At 51.6% G+C, this 22,858-nt stretch overlaps 1 protein-coding gene across 2 annotated transcripts; it reads right to left on the bottom strand.

Annotated features, from left to right (window-relative positions):
* Positions 1–809: 809 nt before the first annotated feature.
* TULP1 (TUB like protein 1) lies at positions 810–17,516 on the bottom strand. 2 transcript variants are annotated; one of them, XM_084967929.1, is made up of 14 exons: positions 17,417–17,516; positions 17,251–17,302; positions 16,750–16,861; positions 16,319–16,462; positions 15,513–15,656; positions 13,733–13,834; positions 13,536–13,655; positions 12,500–12,624; positions 8,714–8,884; positions 8,420–8,532; positions 6,537–6,648; positions 6,364–6,462; positions 2,914–3,085; positions 1,247–1,380 (listed from the first exon to the last, which is right to left on the bottom strand). In XM_084967929.1, exons 1-14 carry the CDS (start codon positions 17,461–17,463, stop codon positions 1,247–1,249), a joined length of 1,647 nt encoding a protein of 548 aa, XP_084824055.1. In that variant the 5' UTR covers positions 17,464–17,516. The 2 variants fall into 2 exon arrangements, with proteins under 2 accessions (XP_084824054.1, XP_084824055.1); XM_084967928.1 differs by lacking the exons at positions 16,750–16,861; positions 17,251–17,302; positions 17,417–17,516 and having other exon boundaries at positions 810–1,380; positions 15,513–15,772; positions 16,319–16,526.
* Positions 17,517–22,858: the final 5,342 nt, after the last annotated feature.

Genomic DNA, 22,858 nt, shown 5'->3' on the forward strand with positions numbered 1-22,858 from the left:
GGGGAAGGAGGAGGCGGGGCCCACAAGGGGGGCGGGCACCGGCCTGGGGGGGCGGGGCCTCGTGCGGCCGCCCCCAACCGGCGCTAGTTGCTGCCCACCCCGAGGTTTCGGGACCCTGGGCGGCTCCCGGCCTCCCCGCGCCTGGGCACCCCTCTCCTCACCCGCTGGAGCAGAGCTTCCAATGTGCCTTGCACGCTGGGCCCTACTCCACTCCGCAGTCCCCCTCTGGACTTTGGGGCTCCGGCCTGGGCGGGGCCGAGGGCGGAGCTCCCGCCTCGGGGGCAGGACTCCCGTCGGTGCCGGGGCTCGGGTGCCGCGTCACTAGCAGCCCGGCAGAGCCGGGGCGCACGGGCCTCGGGGTTCCCTACCCCCATCCGAGTCCCGAGCAGTCGAGGCAGAGTGCCCTCTCCCGCCCGTGGGCCCGCCCCCCAACTCCCGGGGCCCCAGACGGGGCCCCGCCCTGGAGGCTGCGCCTGCCCTGCCCGAACCCGGTTTGTCTGGTTCTCCCCGAGAGGCTTGTTTCTCGAATTTCTCCCTTTCCCCCTCTTCCCGGGCCTCCGGGGCCCTCCCTCTCGGCCTGGCTCCCCGGGGCCCTCTCGGGGGGGCGTCTCGACACCGCGAGCCCGCCGAGTTTCGGTAGGACCCGCGACGGGCGTGTGGGAGGGGACGCGGCAGCGCCGGGGGCCTGGGCCCGAGCGGGGCTGGGGAGGTGGGGAAGGGAGGCCTCCAGCCAGCCCTCCGGACCTCTCCAGCGACGGACCCCTCCCGCCGCCTCGTTCTCCGCACGCGCTGAAGAAGCACTGCGCCTCTTGGCCTAGGACGCGGCTTTATTGGGGATGTAGGTACCCGGTCTTCGTCCCCCATCACCGCCCCCTCCTCCTCCGAGCCCGCCCCAGCTCCTGGGAGCCCTAGTACGGTCCCAGAGGGGGTTAAGACAACACTGACTACTGCTCCTGGACAGGAAGTGACTGGGGCGCGGGGCGGGGGTGGTGTTGGTGAAACGGCGCAGGCTAGCTCCGCGACCAGATGTGCGGCTCCAACTCCAGATGTTCTTCATCTCCGTCCGACCTGCCGTCTGAGCTCCTCCCCTGCCTCGGCCTCTGCCAGGCTGGGCAGTGGATGGAGGTCACCCGGAGACAGTGAGGGGTCAGCCCCGGACAAGGGAGGAGTCTTCAGCGGAGGCTCTGGTGAAAGGACCCAGCAAGCCTCCACTGAATCCCTTCCCCAACGCTGGCGGGCGCTAGGGTCACTCGCAGGCCAGCTTCCCGTCGAAACTGGAGAGGGCAATGGCGAAGGCCTGCAGGGCGCACAGCGGGTACCGGTAGTCTAGGGTGAAGGCGTCCTCGGCCACGCGACCAAACTGTAGCACGATGTAGTCGGCTGTAGACACAGACAGGGGTGGGGGTGGCCCGAGACCTTCTGGGATCTCCGTCCAGGCAGACAGTAGTCCTCGCTTAGAGGGAAGTCCCCCTCCCTTGCATTGGGGCCTCAGTCTTTAGCCACCTTCTGTTATTCACCCGCCATTCCCCACTTTATCTCGCCCAACAAGCCCCGCCTGCCTGCAGCTTTACCACTGTAAGCCCCTGAGGGCGTGGACCCTGCCTTACCTTCTGCTGCCCAGGGCTATGCATATGACCTGCTCACACTTGTGGGAACCACTTATAAGAACCGGTCAAACTTCCTCAAGCCCAGAATCCTTCCTTTCCAACCTCTCTTGTCTTCTCCCTGTTCCTTCCTCTTCCTACCCCTACCCCAAGTCCTGTCTTAGACCACCAGCCTCATCCTTCATGGCCAGGATGAGGCCCAGGTTCCCAGCCTCAATTCCAACACCTCCCCCAGCATCCATAGGGACAGGATGTTGCTAAAAATACCCCAACCTCTGGGCAGACCAGGCTCCACCAGAAATGTGATCTGGAGAGCAGTTTTCCAAGGCCCCTGGACAGATGACACTGGGGGCACATCCCTAGGATGGAGTGGGGGCAGGGGAGACTAGCTCAGTGTTAGCCAATCCTGGGAATCTAGAGAGTTCCTGGATATAGCTTTTCATATCCAAACATCTTCATCCTAGCAAGGACCTTCACCCCAGGCTTGTAACAGGGGACATTTTTATTCAGTTGTGTTCTCCGTACATCTTGTCTCCCTAACTCTTCCGATGAGGGCAGGCATTTGACCTCACTGGAGAGAGGACCGTAGAGAAGGCACTCAGAAATGCCTGATGCATGTTTCCTACTCCTAGAAGGCAACCGTCTTGATGGGGTTAGGAGTGGGGGCTGCCTGGGTCCTCATCCCAGCTCTACCTCTTACAAGCTGTATGTACAACCTCTCTGCCTCAGTTTTCCCATCTGCCAAATAAAGGCAATAATAATAATACCTTCCTTACAGGATTGTTGAAAAGATTTAATGATTCAGTATCTGTGAAGTCCTGAGAACAGTGCATGGCCCAATGAAAGCACTGTTTAAAGGCTTAGCAAATAAATTTTGAGGGCGAGCGTAACTGCGCGGAGTTGCTGAAAGACTTTGGGTAAAGGCCTGCCCTCTCTGAGCCTCGGCATCTTCTTCGACCACATAAGGACTGGGCTGTCTGGTCTTTAAACTCCAGCAGTGCAACTGGCCCTTCACACAGCCTTGCCTCAGTATGTACTCCAGGCTCTGGTCAATGCTAGAATGAGGGCCTGGAAAGCTGAGTCCTAAACACTTGCTGGACTATGATCCTCCTGGGAGCATAGTGTCAATGTCCCCACAGAAAGCATGACCCTCCCGGATATTCTGGCTGCAGGGATAGAGGACAGCTCCTCCAGTGTGTATGTAGGTATGTGTGAGAGAGAGAGGGAGGTGAGGGTGGGAAGGCTTGAGTGAGGGTTGGGGTCCTGGAGGTGATGGGGAACAGTCTGACTTGGGGCCTCAGATACTCACGGTCATCTGCGTGGACAATCTGGAAATTCTTGACCGAGGCCTGGGTGACTCGACCTTGGAAGTTGAGGGTGTAGGAGCCAGTGTCTTCATTCCAGATGGGAGGCTTGTTGTGTAGCTCGATGAGGCTCTCCAGTGTCTTGTTCTGCCAGCGCACCAGCAGCCCATCACTGGCCTGGGGTGCCAGGATGGGGCGGTGTTAGGGAGAGGACAGTTAGGGGGTGGCTTAGGTATTGGGACAATAAGGTGGGGGCCTGGGGACCTGTGCATGCCCTTGTGTGTGTGCAGTCTGGATATCGACAACTGTGCAGGGTATCCTTGAGTGCATGTGTGGTCTCTGTGGTGTCCTGGGGGCAGGTGTACATCTGAGAGAATGGCCTTTGCTGTGGGATACCAAAGTGAAGGGCTGGAAAGTGGAAAGTAGCATCTGGCCCACAGTCAGTTCTACCCAAGGGTCTTAGGAACAGCCACATGATGGCTCCTATTAAAAGAATGACCAGGAGTTCCGATCGTGGCTCAGCAGTAACAAACCCGACTAGTATCCATGAGGACGCGGGTTTGATCCCTGGCCTCGCTCAGTGGGTTAAGGATCTGGCTTTGCCGTGAGCTGTGGTGTAGGTCGCAGACATGGCTTGGATCTAGTGTGGCTGTGGCATAGGCTGGGAACCTCCATAAGCCTGGGAACCTTCATATGCCGTGGGCGTAGCCCTAAAAAGATGTCCCCCTCCCCCGAAAAAAAAAAAAAAGCATGTCCTGGAAAAGTTTCTGGAAGGAAGGAGCAGTGTCTGTATGATGGTGCTCTTGAGAAATTTCTTTCCTGAGTTTCTTTGTCACCTGTTCATGTTCAAGGCTTGGAGTGAGTCCACTCAAGATCATGTCCTCCAAGAAGCCTCTCTGCCCCCATGTCTGATGTAGACGTCTGAGCTTCCATAACACCTCGCTCTCATCAGTTGTCCCACTGCACTGTTACAGACAGACTCAAATACCCTAACAGCAGGCACAAGTATTTCATTAATGACTGTGCCTTGGTATCCTTCACAGCAGGGTGCTGAGGATCAAGTAATTAATAAAAATCAAATAAATATAAAGTGTTATTTCGATCAGTTCCTGGCACAGAGTAAATGCCCAATTCATAGCAGATATTGTCTTGATGGTAACTGTGGTGTTGATTTTGGAGCTTCAAGTGCCTGCCTTTAATAAGTGATTGTAGAATGAGTGAGCTGTAGGAATGATGAAGAGATACCCAAAGGCGTACCGGGAGGTTCTCACCAATCCCAAACACATGTGGAAGGCACTGCTTCTGGAGGATTTGTGTATTTCAGGATGGAGGGAGCAACACAGGCTCCTAAAGCCTGGAGTCTTCCAGGGCTCATGCCCCATGGGTTGGCCAGGCCCTCTGATTACAGTGTGACTTTCCAGCCAGGAAAGATGTGTGATCAGCTGACGGGAGTATTCCTTTTCATTGTAAATGAGTAAAGTGACATCACTGTGAGTGTGGGACATGCAAGTCATCTGTCTGCGAAATCCCGGGCTCATCCTACTCGGAGTGCTAAGGAGCAGAGGGGGCTGACACGCTGAGGAAGCCACCTCTCTCCAGGTCACCCCTCCACCTTACCCTCCATCTCATCCCCCTCACACACACACACACACCAAACAACCTTTGCTTTTCAAAATAGAAGTCAAATCGTGTCACTTCTCTGCTCAAAACCCTGCTAAGGCTTCCTGTTTCTCTGAGTAAAAACCAGTTATACAGGTTCATCTGCCCTTCACTCTCACCTCCCTGACCTCATCTCCCTCCAGCCATACTGGCCACCCTGCTGTTCCTCAAACCCACCAGGCACTCTCCTGCCTCAGGGCCTTTGCACTGGCTCTTCCTCCTGATCTTTTCCTAGATATTTGCAGGCTTGCTCCTCACCTTCAAATTTCATCTTCTCAGTGAGGCCCACACTCTGACCACTGTTTTTTTGTTTTGTTTTGTTTTTGTCTTTCTGTTTTTTCTAGGGCTGCACCCGAGGCATACGGAGGTCTAATCAGAGCTGTAGCCAGCTGTACCCAGCCTAGGGGTCTAATCAGAGCTGTAGCCACCAGCCTACACCAGAGCCACAGCAATGCCAGATCCGAACCGTGTCTGCGACCTACACCACAGCTCATGGCAACGCTGGGTCCTTAACCCACTGATCGAGGCCAGGGATCGAACCTGCAACCTCATGGTTCTTAGTCAGATTCGTTAACCACTGAGCCATGACGGGAACTCCAGTTTGTGGTTTGTTTTTTGTTTTTTTGTCTTTTTAGGGCTGAACCCGAGGCATATGGAAGTTCCCGGGCTAGGGATTGAATGGGAGCTGTAGCTGCTGGCCTACACCACAGCCACAGCAACACCAGATCCAAGCCGTGTCTGCAACCTACACCACAGCTCACAGCGAGCCAGACCCTTAGCCCACTGAGTAAGGCCAGGAATCAATACTGTGTCCTCATGGATGCCAGTCAGATTTGTTTCCGCTGAGCCATGATGGGAACTCCCTGATCACTGTATTTTATATTGAAACCTACACACACACACCCCTCATCTCCCTTCCCTCTTTGAACTTATTCTTTTTTTCCCACAGCACTTATCACCTTCTAACATGCTACACAATGAGTTTCCACTGTGGTGCAGAGGGTTAAGAAACAGACTGCAGAAGTTCCTGTCAAGGCTCAGCGGAAACAAACCTGACTAGTATCCATGAGGACGTAGGTTTGATCCCTGGCGTCGCTCAGTGGGTTGAGGGTCTGGCTTGTCGCCAGCTGTGGTGTAGGTCACAGATATGGCTTGGATTCGACCCCTAGCCTGGGAACCTCCATATGCCAAGGGTATGGCCCTAAAAGACAAACAAACAAAAAAAGAACCAGACTGCAGTGGTTTGGGTCACTGTGGAAGTGAGGGTTCGATTCCACAGCCCCTGCAATGTGTTAAAGGATCTGGTGTACAGCTCGGATTCAATGGAACTTCTTATGCCATGGGTGCGGCCATTAAAAAATATACAAATAAAAAAAACTACACAATTTACTTATTTATCACAATTATTGTCTCCTGTCTGTCTCCCTCCACTGGAAAGCCGGCTTCATGAGGGCAGATCTTTGTTTTGTCCACTAATGTCTCCAGATGCTGAGACTGATACTACAACACACTACAATCAGTATGTGTATGTTGAATGAATATATGAATGAATGATTTGATGTAAACTGAAAAAAAAAAAAAAAAAAAACCCTTATTGTGCTTGTTTCCATGAATTCAGTGACAAAAACCCAGAATTCATCCCACAAGTTTGCCAGGATGAATTGGTGGTGGGGTGATGCGCTCAGTGGGTTGGGTACCGGGCAGGTTGAACGAACCCCCGCACCCCAGCTTCCCAGGGGGTGGTTCATAAGCTGGTCACGCAGGAAGCAGGGCCATCAGGGAGGTGGGGGGCTCACATTGCGGGGCCGGATAGGGACCCTCTCGTTGTCCGAGTTCATGCCAGGAATGATGACCGTCATACGCCGGGGACCTCGGAAGCCCAGCACGTTGGTTTCCTGGATGGGAGAGGCTGGTCAGGCCAGCCCCTGCCAGAGGAGGGGCCTGCCCCGGGGGACAGTGGGGTTCTCACGTAGATCACAGCTGCCAGCTCCTGCCGCAGGCTCCCCACATCGACGCTGCCGCCACGGTGGGGGTTCTTCCCGTTGTCAAAGACGGTAAAGCGGTTCCCCAGGAGGTTGGACCTGCAAGCAGGGAGGGGCTGAGGGGACTGCACACCCCTGCACCCAGACCCTCACAGCCAAGCAGCTCTGAAAGCTTCCTGTTGTGTCTTAGGACCCAGAGCAATTTATGTCTTTCTGTCCTGACTTCCCCCATGAGGCTTTTGTTTTGTTTTGTTTTGTTTTGTTTTGTTTTAATGTGGAAGTTCCCAGGATTGAACCTGCTCCACAGCAGCCCCCTGAGCAGCAGCAGTGACAAGCCCAAGACCCTGACCTTTCTGAGTCAGGAGGGAACACCCCCCATGGGGTCTTTTTAAAAGCTGGATCTAGGAGACTGGGCAGCTTTAAATCTCAGCTTCATCTCTTACTAGCTGTGTGACCCCAGGCAAGTTACTGAAACCCTTAGCTTCAACTTCCCCATCTGTAAAATAGGCACAATAACAGCATTTACCTCTTTTGGTTGATAAGAGGATTGAATGGATTCGTATTTAGATGTTACTTGGTCTGTTTGTTTGTTTTTGCTTTTTAGGGCCACACTCGGAGGTTCCCAGGCTAGGGGCTGAATCAGAGCTGTAGCTGCCAGCCTACACCACAGCCACAGCAATGCCAGATCCAAGCCATGTCTGCAACCTATACCACAGCTCACAGCGAGCCAGACCCTTAACCCACTGAGTGAGGCCAGGGATCAAACCTGTGTCCTCGTGGATGCTAGTCAGATTTGTTTCTGCTGAGCCATGATGGGAACTCCCAGAAGTTACTTGTTTTTTTGGCCTTGCCGAAGTTCCTGGGCCAGGGATCAAATTCACACTACAGCAATGACAAAGCCAGATACTTAACCACTAGGGCACCAGGGAATTCTAAGTTTCTTTAGAACTATGCCTGACACATAGGTAGGCTTTTTGTGTTTTTTAAATATGTAGATTAAAGAAATAAGCCCTGACTCAGGGATTTATTTTCCCCTCACTTCTCAAATTTGTGGTGAGAATTACATGAGCTATATAAGGAGACATAGCACAGGGTAGGTGCTAAATATTTGTTCATTCATTTGCTTAGTAAATATTTATTGAGGAGCTATGATGTGCTAGGTGCTAGGAATTCTACCGTGAATGAGACAGGCATAATCCCTGTCCATGGACTTAATGCCCTCCTCCAAGTGAGGTCCGTGGACCAGCAGTGTGGACATCACTCAGGTGCTTCTTCTTTTTTTTGGCCATGCCCTTGGCATGCAGAAGTTCTGGGGCCAGGGATCAAACCAGTGCACAGCAGTGACCTGAGCCACAACAAGTGACAACACTGGATCCTTAATCACTGAGCCACCAAGGAACTCCCCTGGGTGCTTCCTAGGAATGCAGAATCTCTTAGTTCCCATTGTGGCTCAGCAGGTTACAAACACAACACAGTGTCTGTGAGGATAAGGGTTTGATCCCTGGCCTCGCTCAGTGGGTTAAGGATCTGGCATTGCCACAAGCTGTGGTGCAGTTCCCAGATGTGGCTTGGATCTGGTGTGGCTACAGCTGAGGCTTAGGCCAGGGGCTGCAGCTCTGATTTGACCCCTAGCCCGGGAACTTCCATATGCCGCAGGTGTGGCCATAAAAAGAAGAAAGAAATAGAGTCTCGATCCCAGCCCAGACCCACTGAAGCACTGTAACACGTGATCTATGCATGTCTAAGTGTGAGAGGCCCTGGGCCAGGGGACAGTTCCAGAATGTCTGATGTGGTGGGCGCTCTGCCAGGTAGAGGAGGACAGAGGGGACTGGCCACAGCCCTGTCGCTGCCCTGAGCTTCCCAGCCCCACCTCAGCTTCCCGATGAAAGTCTCCCCGGCTCGGGACAGATTGGTAGGGTCACTGGAGATGAGGTAATTGGCTGTCTTGCTCCGTTTCCGTTTCCTGCCGGCCAAAAGGAACACCTGGGGAGAAGAAGAGCGGGGAGGAACCGGCAGCTGCGGTGAGGGCGAGGGCGCGGGTTTGGGGGGGGGGGGGGGGAGGGCCGTTTGCCCCGCGGGCCCCGCCCCCATTTTCGCTCCAGACCCTCCCTCAGCCTGGGTCGTCCCCCCGCCCACCCCCGCCCCGTACCTCTCTCTCACCCACCTTCTTCTCCGTGTCCAGGTGCAGGAAGTAGGAAGGATACAGGCCCCGATCCATGCCCTTCTTGTCCCGGGTCAGCCTGCAGCGCACCGTGCGGCCCTGGGGGGCTGGCCGAAGCACGAACTCCTGGGGGTCGTCCACTTCCACGGGTGGGGATGGGGCCCTCTCCTCCTTCTGGGTCGGCGCAGGGGGTGTATCAGCCCCAGGGTACTAGGTCCCCCCGCCCTCAGCAGGTCCCCAGGCCAGCAGGTCCCCAGGCCGGCAGGCCCACTCACCGCTTTCTGTTGGGGAGAGAACAGTGGCCAGCTAGGGTGCAGCCGGCCTGCCCCCAGCCAGCAGCCCCCAAGGCCACGTTAGAAGACCCTGGCGAGCTCCGTGCTTTTTTACTATTTTGTTTAGCTTGTGGTTAAGAGCCCAGGTTCTGGAGCCAGACAACCTGGGTTCAAATCCTGGTTCCACCACTAACTAACTGCCTGTCATGTTTGATAAGTTTTTTTGTTTTTTTTTGTCTTTTGCCATTTGTTGGGCTGCTCCTGAGGCATATGGAGGTTCCCAGCTAGGGGTCTAATCGGAGCTGTGATACCAGCCTACGCCAGAGCCACAGCAACGCGGGATCCGAGCCGCATCTGCGACCTACACCACAGCTCACGGCAACACCAGATCGTTAACCCACTGAGCAAGGGCAGGGATCAAACCCGCAACCTCATGGTTCCTAGTCGGATTCGTTAACCACTGCGCCACGACGGGAACTCCTGTTAAGTTTTTTTGTTTGTTTTTTGTTTTTGGCCGTCCAGCGGCTATGTGGTTCCCGGTCCAGGAACCAGATCCCAGCCTTAGTCTTGACCTAAGACTAAAGCCTCAGCTGTGGCAGTGCTGGATCCTTACCCCACTGTGTCTGGCGGGGGATCAGCCTCGCAGTGCTCTCAAGAGGCCACCGATCCTGTTGCACCACAGCGGGAACTCCACGTTTGTTAAGTTTTAAGCATACTGTGACTCAAAAAAAGATTGTGCCCGTGACATTCAGAAGTTCCTGGGCCAGGGATCAAACTCACACTACAGCAGTGACAACCGGATCCTTAATAGCTGAAAACTCAGCATTTTTTCATCTGAGAAGTATGTGGGTGGGGGTGGATACTTGGGACAGACCTTGCTTAATTTATATATTTAACAGATGCTCATGTGAAGTCTCCCAGTGTGCCAATGTTCTAAGCACTTTCCAAATATTAACTCAATCCTCTTATCTATAACTATTGAGGTAGGTGTCTTACTTTACAGGTGAAGAAACTGAGGCTCATGGGAGTTCCCATTGTGGTGCTGCAGAAACGAATCCAACTAGCATCCATGAGGATGCAGGTTCGATCCCTGGCCTCGCTCAGTGGATTGGGGATCCTGCATTGCCATTAGCTGTGGTGTAGGTTGCAGACTCAGCTCGGATCTGGCGTGGCTGTGGCTGGGGCTGTGTTCCCTAGCCTGGGAACTTTCATGTGCCGCAAGTGCGGCCTGAAAAAGAAAAAGAAAAAGAAAAAAAAGAAACTGAGGCTCAGAGAGGTTACATAACTTGCCCAGGTTCACGCAGCTCCTAAGGCTGCCCAATTTCCTTTTTGACCCCAAGCTTTTAGAAAGACCTTCCATCATGGAAGCTCTCAGGGGGTGAACCGAGGTAAGGCTGAAGGTATAGGATGCATCTGGTGTTACAGAAGTGTTAGCTACTACTATTATCATAGCTGATGGTAAATACTCAAAGAATGTAGTAACCAACCTCCAAGGTGGTCCCCAAAGACCCCTACTTCCTGGAACTTATGCCATTGTGTAGTTCCCCCCATCACGTCAGGGTTGGGTTTTGTGACCAATAGGATATGGCAGAAGGGATAAGCGGATAGGCGGTTACTTCGAAGGCTAAGTCATAGAGATATTATGGCTTCTGCCATGCTCTATATCTCTTAGCCACTCTTGGGTTCTGGGGCAAGTTGGTTGCCATGTCATAAGGACACTCAAGCAGCCCTGTGGAGAGGCCTCTAGCCAACAATCATGGCAGTGAACCATTTTAGAAATGGATCTTCCATATCCAGTTAAGCTTTCAGAATGACCACAGCCCCAGCTGACATCCTGACTGAAAACTCATGGGAGACCCTGAACCAGAACTATCCTCGCTAAGCCACTCTTAGATTTCTGAAAAGAAATTAAGAAAATAAATTGTTGTCTTCAGACACGAAGTTTTGGGCTGGTTTGTTATAGTGCAATACACAGTCAATACAATGAATGAATAAATAAGCCCGTTTTGCTCACTGAAAAACTCTTAATAACTATTTGGTTGCATTAGGCCCTAGGGTGGCCTGGTGACCCTACCGTTGCACTTTCTGTTCTCACAAACCTAGTGCCCTTTGCCCTCATGTTCTGTCCCTCACAAGAGGGGGAACCAAGACTCTAACCCCAACTTTCCCAGCAGGAGAGAGAAGGAACTGCCACCTTGAGGATTAAACACTATCTGGGAACCACTAAGAAACCCTGATGTGCTGTGGTTGCCCATTTTTGCTGAGGGCAGTTTTGTGTGTTAGGTGAGGCTGGTATTGGGAAGAGAGCCTTTTGCCTCTGGGTAAGTGGGCATCTCTTCACCTTAGGCTGCTCAGAAGAAGCTTGGGAAACTCAGGACTATGTTTGGAATGTGGTATGGAGAAAGCCAGAACTCACAGAAACATTTCTATGGTGGTGAATGTCAAGGGCCTACTTACTGTATTGAAGGCTGTACTGCCCTTACAGTCCTCCTAGGAGTTAATACACTGGCCTTTCAGTTTATACATCAGTATCTGGTGACCATGGCTACTGTGAATCAGTCCCCCAAGCCCTGACTGCTCCTGTACAAAGGGATAAACCCACAAAGCTAAGACCCCGGCCCTGCCCTTAGGATGATCTTTCCACTTGCGGAAACATGTTTCTCAAAGATTTTCATCACTTTCTCTCTCCAGTTGGACCTCTCTCTCCTGATTTCTCCAGCCTGCACATGTTGGTACTTGCGACCTGTTTGTGAGTAGGGAAAATATTCAAAATGTTTAACGACACGTTCTGCCCATGGAGAATGCCCAGACAGAATGGACACCAGTAGGTCTTGAGGAGGGCCCTAGAGGGCCTTCATGGCCAGTGTTGACTCTGTGGTTGCTGGAGAGTTTAATTGCTTGAAGGTTGGGAGGTCCTGGGTGGGAGAGCAGAAAGCACTCTGAGGAGAATCTCAGAGCAGCAGGGTGGAAATATTTTAAAAACTCCTTTATCTGGCTGTCAGTGTACTCGAGGGTGTGTGCACAGGTGTCTGTCTGCCTGTGTTCTACTTCCCTGGTAGAAAATGTGTGTCTTGGAGTTCCCTGGTGGCTCACAGAGTTAAGGATCTGGCATTGTCACTGCTGTGGGGTCACTGCTGTGGTGCGGATTCGATTCCTGGCTGAGAACTTCTGCACATTATGGGTGTGCCAAAAGAAAGAAAGAAAGAAAATGTGTCTCTTTGAGTGGGGACCACAAGAGCACCTCGGGCTGTGTCTGATGGTTAGGCTGTGGGGAGAGGGCTCAGAGCAGATGACAGAAGACCCCCCAGGTGGCCAGTCCCCACCTGGTGACCCCATAAGTGCCTCTTCTGTTCCCACAAGGACGGTCCTCTTTTCCTCACATCCTGTCACCAGAGAAGGAGCCAAGATTCTAGCCCCAAGTGGCCCCACAGCCCCAGCCCAAGAAGTTTCGCACTCCAGGCCCCCAGACCCAGGCCCTGCCTGAAGGGGCCTCGCCCTCTCCCCTCTAGGCTCCAACCTTTTTGCCTTTTCCTTTTGCTTTGCCCTTCTGATTGCTGTTCTTGGTCATCACAGCCGCCGCCTCTTCCTCTTCATCCTCTTCCTCCTTCCTCTCCTCCTCTGAGCCTTTGGCAAGGCCTGGGCCTGGAGGAGGAGCAAGCCTGTTAACCCCTTACCCTGGCGGAGTGCACGAAGCCTCACTCGGAATCTTCTCACAACCACAAGAGAGCAACCCCCTGTTACTGTGATCAGAAAGTAATAACGATAAAAAAAATGAGACAAAAGCACTTACTCATGAAACAAACACACATTTTGAAATCAAATTTATGGTTACAAAAGGGGAAACCATGACAGGGAGAGGGATAAGCTGGGGGGACTGGGATTGGCATATACACACTACTACGTATAGAACAGATAACTGACAAGGACCTGCTGAACCGCACAGGGAAATCTACTCAGTATTCTGTAATAACCCGTATGGGAAAAATGAATGGAGATATAGATATAGATAGATATAGATATATATCCGATATAAGTAAATCATTTATATATTATATATAACCGACTTACTTTGCTGTACACCTGAAACTAATACATTATAAGTAAACTGTACTCTAATAAAATTTAAATAATTTTTTTTTTTAAAGAAAGTAGTAGCTTCAGAAAGTGCCCTTAGGAGTTCTCATTGTAGCTCAGTTGTAACGAACCCAACTAGTATCCATGAGGACAGGAGTTTGATCCCTGGCCCTGCTCAGTGGGTTAAGAACCTGGCATTGCTGTTGCTGTGGCATAGGCTGGCAGCTATGGCTCTGATTTGGCCCCTAGCCTGGCAACTTCCATATGCTGCGGGTGTGGCCCCCAAAAGACAAAAAAATTTTAAAAATAAAAAAAGTGCTTTTAGCTGCCCAAGGCCACACGGATATTAAAGTGGAGGTCAAGGTGCCCCCAAGTCTTCTGACTTCAGAACCCGTGCTCCTTATCTCATGCTGCACCCCTGCTCCCCACACCCACAACTGCCTCTGGATGTCACGGCACCTGAGGCCCCTGCCACCCACCTTTCTTCTTGCGAGGTTTCTCCGCTGGGCCAGCGCCCCCAACCAGAAACATGGCTGCTGGCGTCTTCCTCGTTGCTCTGGTCGGGCTCACTGCGTGGTCCTTGTCAGCCTCCCCGGCCCCTGTGTGTGTGGATATGAAGGGGTCACAAACCCCCACCACACTCAGAGGCCCTTGTTCCTCCACAGTCCGAGCTTACCTTTCTTCCTCGTCTTTCTCATCTTGGTCCCTTCCCCCGCTGGCACGTCCTTCTTCTTAATGCGCAGAGGTTTCAGTGGGGGGACAGGGCTTTCCAGGTCCCCTGGAAATGGAGGTCAGGGTTAGACAGAGAAGAGCCACCTTCCAATCCACTCATTGTCCTTTCAGTCCCCAGGGAGGCCCAGAGCACCTTTTGCTCATCTTGGTTTGGTTTTGTCTTTAAATCATTGTATTATAGTTGATTTACAATGTTCTGTCAACTTCTGCTGTACAGCAAAGTGACCCGTCATAGATAAACATACACACTCTTTTTCTTTCTTTCTTTTTTTTTTTTTTAGGGCCACACCCACGGCACATGGAGGTTCCCAGGCTAGGGGTCCAATCAGAGCTGTAGCCACTGGCCTATGCCAGAGCCACAGCAACGCAAGATCTGAGCCACGTCTGCCACCTACACCACAGCTCACGGCAACACCGGATCCTTAACCCACTGAGGGAGGCCAGGGATCAAACCTGCACCCTCACGGATGCTAGTCGGGTTCGTTAACCGCTGAGCCACGACGGGAACTCCTATCCACTCTTTTTCTCATATTATCTTCCATCATGTTCTATCACAAGGGATTGTATAGAGTTCCCTGGGCTATACAGCAGGACCTCACTGCTTATCCATTCTAAATGTAATGGTTTGTGCTCATCTTGTTTTTAACCCTGAGTCCAATAAGGGCTGGAGGAACACCAGCAACTTAATAAGTAGTTATTTATGAATGAATGAATTCATGTATGCTAGGTCTTGTAACTGAGCCTCTGAATTCCAGCTCCCACCCCATCTCCCCCAGAAAACCTCCTCTGCTCAGTGCTACAGACCATGCTCTCTCCCTCCTGAGAGGCCCCAAGGTCCTAGCTACATGTCCACATTTAGCTATGTGTCCCCAGAGGGCAAGGTACCCCAGCCAGGGAGACATCACAGCTTTTACTCATTGATTGATTTTTACCTGAATCACTTTGATATGTTTGTAAAAATTATAACAGCAATTCCTATTGAGTTAAAAACAAACTAGGAAAAAAAAAAAAAAATCAGGAGTTCCCATCATGGCTCAGTGGTTAACGAACCCGACTAAGAACCATGAGGTTGCGGGTTCAATCCCTGGCCTTGCTCAGTGGGTTAAGGATCTGGTGTTGCCGTGAGCTGTGGTGTAAGTTGCAGACATAGGTCAGATCTAGTGCTACTGTGGCTGTGGTGTAGGCCGCTGGCTACAGCTCCGATTGGACCCCTAGCCTGGGAACCTCCACATGCCGCGGGCACGGCCCTAAAAAGACAAAACAAAACGAAACAAACAAAGACTGTTGGAGGGAAGAAACCACCACAGGGAAAAACTCTTGGGTCCAGACAAGTTTTGTTTTTGTTTTGTTTTGTTTTGTTTTGTTTTTTTTGTCTTTTTAAGGCCACACCTGTGGCGTATGGAAGTTCCCAGGCTAGGAGTCGAATTGGAGCTGCAGCTGCTGGCCTACACCACAGCCACAGCAATGCCAGATCCAAGCCATGTCTGTAATCTATACCACAGCTCATGGCAACATCAGATCCTTAAGCCACTGAGTATAAAGCCAGGAAAGAAACCTGTATCCTCAGGGATGCTAGTCAGATTCATTTCCGCTGAGCCACGATGGAAACTCCCAGGTTAGCTTTTTGATGTCTCAACTCCTGTGTATCCATGAGACCCCAGGCCTCTCAGGGGCAAGGCTAGTTGTATGTGTCTCTTTGTCCCCTCTGTGCCCTCAACACCTACCCTTTGAACCCTGGGCCTTGGCCTTCTTCTCCTTAATGTCCGTGGAAGCCTTCTCTTTGGGGGGCTTCTTGGAAGGCAGATGGAGTTTCTCTTTCTTTTCCTCTTCCTCTTCCTCTTCAAGGTCCTCCTCTTCCTCCTCATCCCCTGTAGGTAGAAACTCCTCATAATGGGGGCTGGGGTGGCCCCTGTGATCTGGGGAGACCCGTCTCTCCAGCTTGCTGGGAGGTGGTGAAGGAGGCCATGGGTAGGAGGCTCCCCTTCTGGAACAGAAACAAGAGGAAGAATGGCGTTTCAGCACCTTCCCCAAAAAAGGCGGTGACCCCAAAGTTTTCCAAAATCTACAAGTCAGGAGAGGGAGCTGGAGTTGGCGGGGGGGGGGGAAGAAAGAGAAAGCTGGGGGCCTGGCAATCCTGTTCCGGGAAAACGCCCTTCTCTGCGGGTCCTCCCTCTCTCTCAGGGACCCTCAGCTCCTCCCCGCCTCTCCTGGCATCCTTCACTATCCCCCCGGAATGAGACACCTGCGCTGTGTCTCCCACTCCCTGCTGCCCTGTCCTTGTCTGACTGTTTCTGACCTTCAGCCAGACCCCGTCTGACCTACCTCTGGCCCCTCTCTGTAGCTTAAAGCAAAAAACTCTTACTCTGTGCCTCGGTTTCCTCATCCGGAAAATGGGAGCAAGAGCAGGAGCATAAGGGTTTTTCTAGCTCAGACTCAGGGCCAGAGTTTTCCGCCTCTTCGCCTGCTGCTCCTGCCCGGCCCCTCCCCCGGCCCCGCCAGCCGTCCCTTTAGTCGCTCCGGCCTCTCTCACCTTCCTCGGCGTCTGGGAAGCGGGCTACCAGGAAGGTGTCGCGGGGGTCGCGCTTCTTGGCCTCGGGGTCCCTGAGGAACTTGGTGTAGTCCGTCCGCGGCGCCCGGGGCTCGGCGGGAGGCCGCGGCCGCCCCCTCCGTCCGGCTGAGCCGAGATGCGCCGCCCGATCAGGAGGGAGGCCGCCTCCTCTTCCGACGGCGCCCCACTCGCTCTCGGCTCCTCCTCCTGGGGGCTCTCCTGGGCTCTGTTTCCACCTTGGACACCCCTCCCCCGGCTTTCATTCCTCCCTCCAGTCCCTGTAGCCCCCAGCTCAACCCCGCCCCCCATCCAGTTTCTCCAGCCCCCCACCCCACTCCTGACCCCAAGGGAAGGTTCCCGGACTCAGGGACACCGTCACCCGCTCTTGGGTCCTTTCCTCTCCCGACCCTCACCCTGGGGGCCCCGCGGCTCGGCCCCTCGCCCGCCTCCAGATCTCCGGGGCTTGGATCCTGTGGGCCCGGGGGACTCTGGGGCCTCGGTCTTCTTCTTCCTCAACTTCTGTCTCTGCGGGGTTGGCGTCAAGAGGAGGGAGAGGACAGAAAGGGGGGCTCCGAGGGCTGCCCAGCCCCCTCTAATCTCTTGAGCCGCCAGAAATAACCTCGGCTTATCCCGAGGGGAGCCAGGCCCCTTCTTGCCTGGAACAATTGTGAGGAACAATGACCCCCTCCCATGCATCATGGCCACCTCCAGTGTCCCAGAGCCCCAGTTCCTCCCCCGACACCCTATGCCCCCCCCTTCCCTGCAAAAACAAAACAAAGCAAAACAAAAACCTCCAGGGAAGCCGCAACCCTCAGTGGGTGCTGACGGAACCGCCCCACTCCCAGACCCCCTGTCCTGCCTGGGTTTACAGTTGGGGGCTCCCTCCACCTGCTTCCCAAGAGGGGGTGACATACCGGCTTGGTGTGCTGCTGGACCTCCGGGCTCCGGCCTTCCTCCTCGGGCCCACTGAGGGTCACAAAGGAATCAGTCTGTCTGCCGCCCCCTTGTTTCCTTCCCCTCCCCAAACCCTCCATCTGGATCCCCCAGGGTTCAGGTAGGATGATGTGGGGGCTTCCAGACCTGTCAGAAGCCCACACCTCTCGGAGGGTGTCATCCTGCAGTGGCATGGCGCCTTCACCTCCCCGAACTCTCTCTGGCCACCCTGCAGCCCTAGAAGCCTCCCTGCCCCCCACTTCCACAGATAATCCAGGCTCATCCACCCCCCCACCTCCGGCTGGCTCAAGATGGTGGCAGCACTGCGGGAGGTGCTTCTGCCCAGAACCAACCCCCTGGGAGGGAAGAGGCTGAACTCTCTGGTTCTCAGATCCCCAGCAGCCCAAGGGTGGCATGGCTGTGCCCAGTCCCCGACACCCTGAGCTTTGGGTGAAAGATGCTGGTTTGTATTTTGTTGGTGGTAAATAGGGCGTGGGAAGAAAATATGAGGTCAGATCCTGTATTTATCTCTTTTTTTTATTTTTAACAACTCTTTTCATTTTTTTGGTTGCACAGGCAGCCCATGGAAGTTGCTGGGCCAGGATCTAACCCTCACTCACCACAGAAATGATCCAAGCCACTGCAGTGACAACACCAGATTCTTAACCTGCTGCACCATGTAAAGGAAATTCACATGTATGAATACTTTATAAAGAAATATGCCTGTGAGTTCCCAATGTGGCATAGCGGGATAAGGATTGGCGTCTTTGCAGTGCCAGGACACAGGTTTGAGTCCTGGCCGGCATGGTGGGTTAAAGGATCTGGCATTGCTGCAGCTGCAGCGAACAAACAAACAAAAAATAAAACTCATTTTTCCAGTTGACACCTTTGCTCAAAAATTGTCCCTGGGTCCCAACTGCCTCAGGATCAAGTTTAAGTATGCTGGGATGACATTCAAGATGCTTCCTGGTCTGGCTCCAATCTGCCTTTCTTTTTTAATTAATCTTTTTTTTTTATTTGTTGGCTGTACCTGAAGCATGTGGAAGTTCCCAGGCCAGGGATCAAACACGTGCCACAGCAGTGACGTCAGATCCTTAAACCATCGAACCTCAAAGGAACTTCTTTTTTTTTTAATTAATTAAATTTATTTATTTATTTACCAATCTGACTTTCTAACTACGGGGCTGTCCCAAACCCTGCCCTCCATCCAGCCACATAGGTTTCCTTGCTGCCTTGATATTTTCTCTCCTCTAGGACTTCGCTCAAGCTCTTCCCTCCCAGAATGCCCTCCCTACTCCATGAAACCCACCCAACTCTAGGAACTTCCCCTTGCAGCTCAGAGGTAATGAACCCGACTAGCATCCATGAGGACGTGGGTTTGATCCCTGGCCTCACGTAGTGGGTTAGGATAGGGCATTGCTGTGAGTTGTGGTGTAGGTCACAGACCTGGCTCAGATCTGGCGTTGCTGTGGCTGTGGTGTAGGCTAGCAGCTGCAGCTCCAATTCGACCCCTAGCCTGGGAACTTCTATATGCCGCCATATAAAAAGCAAAACAAAACCAAAAACCCACCCAACTCTAAATAGCCCTCAAGTCCCCACCTCCAGGATTCCTTACCCTCATCTGCCTCTGAATGTGTAATAACCATAACAGCATTTATTGACCACCTACTGTGTGTCAGACTCTTGTTCCCATTCTCACTCCACCTTTACAATAATATTTATGAGGCAGACCTTAACACCCTGATATTAAAGGTGAGGAAACTCACGGCTGAGAGTCAGTCAAGAAGTATTTCCTGGGCACTGACTTTGCGTCAAACGGAACCGGTTATATGGTGTAAGACGTGATCCCTGCCCTCATGGAGCTTCCGGTCGTGCGAGGAAGACAGATGGGAAAGCCATCAATACAAATTAGTTAGGATGATCTCATTATTATTAACTGTAATAAATGCCAAGAAGGAAAAGAACCGGCTTCCATGAGAATAGAGGAGGGCCAGTCCGGATGGAGAGGACGGACAGATCTGTCTGAAAGAGCCATTTTAACCGACGTCTGAAGGGATTTACAAGCCCAGGAAAGAGAATGTTCCAGATAAAAGTTACAGCCAAAGAACTGGGCACCATGGGGCAGTACAGCCCTCATCAGCCAGGACAAATGTGGCCTAAGAAGTGCCCTTCAGAGGGTTCCCGAGAATCATCAACCCCAAAAAAATCCTCGCCAAGAACCGCAGGGCGCCTGGGTCTCAGCAGGCTGTAAACGCAGCATCTGAGTTCTAACCCTGCTCAGGCCCCAGGGACATGTCTCCACATCTCTTGCCCACTGTTCTGAAAATCAAAAGTCTCTGCACTGGAATTTGGGAGAGGTGTGGGTGGGGCTTCGGCCAACATCAGAGATGAATGCTGCTTCGGACTGGGGTGCAGATTTAAGCAGCAGAAGCATGTCTTTTTAGGGCCACACCCAAGGCATATGGAGGTTCCCAGGCTAGGGGTCTAATCAGCGCTGTTGCCGCCAGCCTACACCACAGCCACAGCAACGCCAGATCCAAGCCTCATCTGCGACTTACAGCACAGCTCACGACAACACCAGATCCTTAACCCACTGAGCGAGGCCAGCGATCGAACCCGAAACCTTATTGTTCCTAGTCGGATTCGTTTCCTCTGTGCCACAACGGGAACTCCAGAAGCTTTTTTTTTTGGCCGTGCCTGCGGCACGTGAAGTTCCCAGATCAAGGATTGAACCTGAGCAGAGACAATGACAGGCCTCTAACCTACAGGTCACCAGGGAACTCCACAAAATGTCCGTTTACTTGCTTTTTTCCCCCTTTGTCAGCTACATATGGAAGTTCCTGGGCCAGGGATCAAGTCTGAGCCAAAGCTGCTGTTTATGTCACAGCTGCAGCAATGCTGGATTCTTAACCCACTGCACCACAGTGGGAACTCTCTTTACTTGCTTTTTTTTCATATTCTGAAGGTTCTCATGAATCAGTACTGTCTTCATAACAGTTGAACATGGCAGCTTTACAATATTGAAGAATTGACATGACTTAAACTTGTGCATAAGTAGGTGTGGACATAACTCGTGAAGCAAAACTTGTGGGCAACTCGTGGGATATTGGATGCTATTTTGAGAACAGTTTAGTTTTTCTAAAAATAGTATAAGATGGATAAAAGAAGCCCCAGGGGTTCCCTGGTGGCTCATCGGGTTAAGAACCCAACTAGTATCCATGAGGATGAGTGTTCCATTCCTGGCCTTGCTTAGTGGGTTAAGCATCCAGTGTTGCCACAAGCCGCGGTGTAGGTAGAAGATGTGGCTCGGATCTGGTGTTGCTGTGGCTGTGGCAATGGCAGCTCTAATTCCACCCCTAGCCTGGGAACTTCCATATGCCTTGGGTGCAGCTCTAAAAAGACAAAAAATTAAAACAGAAAATTTCTCAATTGAGAACTATGTCTAGATACTCATGTTGCAACAGAAGAAATGGTGGGGGAAAAACTGTAATTGTAATGTATACATGTAAGGATAACCTGACCCCCTTGTTGTACAGTGGGAAAATAAAATAAAAAAAAAAAAAAAGAAAATTTCTCAAGCCATTTGTTTAAAATTTGGATATTTAATAAGTGTTAACTATATTTGCCTTTACATTTTTTTTTCTTTCTTTTTTTGGCCTTCCCGAGGCATATGGCGTTCCCAGGCTAGGGATCAGATCCAAGCCACAGTTGTGACCTATGCAGCTGTGGCAACACCAGATCCTTAACCCACTGTGCTGGCCAGGATGGAAATTGTGTCCCAGCTCCAGAGAGGCCACTGATTCCACTGTGCCACAGCAGGAACTCCTTAAATTTTAACACATAATTTTGAATATGTTAGAAGAAAAGTCACTCTTCAAAACTACATGAGAAATAATTTTATTTATTTAAAAAATTTATTTCATTTTATTTTATTTTTTATGGCTGCACCTGCAGCACATGGAAGTTCCCTGGCCAGGGACAGAACCCATGCCTCCACAACAACCTGAACTGCTGTAGTCAGAGTCTCAACCCACTGTGTCACAGTGGGAACTCCAAAAAATAATTTTAATTAAAAAGTTGAATTAGTTACTTTTTTTCTTTTTTGTCTTTTGAGGGCCGAACCCAAGGCATGTGGAATTCCCCAGGCCAGGGGTTGAATCAGAGCTGCAGCCGCAGGCTTATGCCAAAGCCACAGCAATGCCAGATCCTTAACCCACTGAGCGAGGCCAGGGATTGAACCCACATCCTCACAAACACTATGTCAGGTTCTTAGCTTGCTGAACTACAATGGGAACTCCAAAGAATAGTATAGTCTGATGATATAAGATTCAAAACTGAGGTCCTTCTTAGGGGGAGAGATAATGCTCTGAAAGCACCTGCTTGTCTTCTAATATGTCTTATTTCTTAATAATAAAGTCCCTGATTTGTAGCTGAGCATATGGACACACACAAAAAGACATTTCCCAGCTTTCCTTGCAGCCACATAGCCAAATTCTGGCTATCGGGAAGGGTCCTTTTACAGAAGAGGTGCACGCTTCTTGGTTACTTTTTTCTTCCCACTGACTGGCAAGAGGACCTAATGGCTGGAGCTCTAGCAGCCATCTTGGACCATGAGGTAACCTCAGGAATATGAGCTGTGACTGTGGAGTAAGTAGCTAGAAGCCTTGATTTGAGAGTGAGACGGAGGGGAAAAAAAAAAAAGAAAACAAACCCGTCTTGCTGAGGTCACTGCAACATGGAGATTTTCTTTTACTTGTAATTAAAACTAATGCTAATTTTTACAACCGGGAAGTTATGTTTGGGTCCTACTGAAGATGACGTTTAATGCTCATATGCATGGGTGGGTGCTAAGAAGCCTTTGAAAATTGTGTAATGGGGAGTTCCCATTGCCACACCATGGAAACCAAGCCGACTAGTATCGATGAGGATGTGAGTTCGATCCCTGGCCTTGCTCAGTAGGTTGGGGATCTGGCATTGCCTTGAGCTGTGGTGTTGGTCACAGATGCGACTTGGATCTGGCGCTGCTCTGTGTGGCATAGGCCAGCCTCTGTAGCTCCTATTCAACCCCTAGCCTGGGAACTTCCATATGCCAAAGGTGTGGCCCTAAAAAGCAGAAAAAAAAAATGTGTAATGACACTTATAGGTCCAGAAAAACACTCTGCACTGTTTGTTATATTTCTCTAGTCCTCTCAATCTCTGAGGGATTGTCAAGGGCAATTTTTCTGTGTGTGATTTTCATTTATGGGCAATTAATGTGATTTGAGAGTTGCCTCCAGGATCCAACCTCCACTTAAGAAGCCACTTCCTGGACATCATCTCGGCTGAATCCCTGGGGGTGAGCCGGGACTATGAACTCAATCTAAAGCCAAGTAGGACTCTGCTGATGACAGGTGACAGCAGTAAAATGAAAACTATCCTAAGTTCAAAAAGGAACAGATTACTTCCTGAACTGGCCAGCTAGACACATTGCCACCTCAGGCATGGTGGTACCCAGGAGCCTGAAAGGCATTCTTGTCTCTCACCCTCTCTGCTTTCCTCTGCGTTAGAGGGAAAGATAACCTTTGATGATTCCCTGACCTCATCAAGTCC

This window comes from Sus scrofa, chromosome 7, assembly GCF_054392235.1.
Source record: "Sus scrofa isolate SSC_HxYL_T2T_F1_AM1 chromosome 7, Sscrofa_HxYL_maternal_Yorkshire_Landrace_v2.0, whole genome shotgun sequence".
Lineage (NCBI taxonomy): Eukaryota > Metazoa > Chordata > Mammalia > Artiodactyla > Suidae > Sus > Sus scrofa.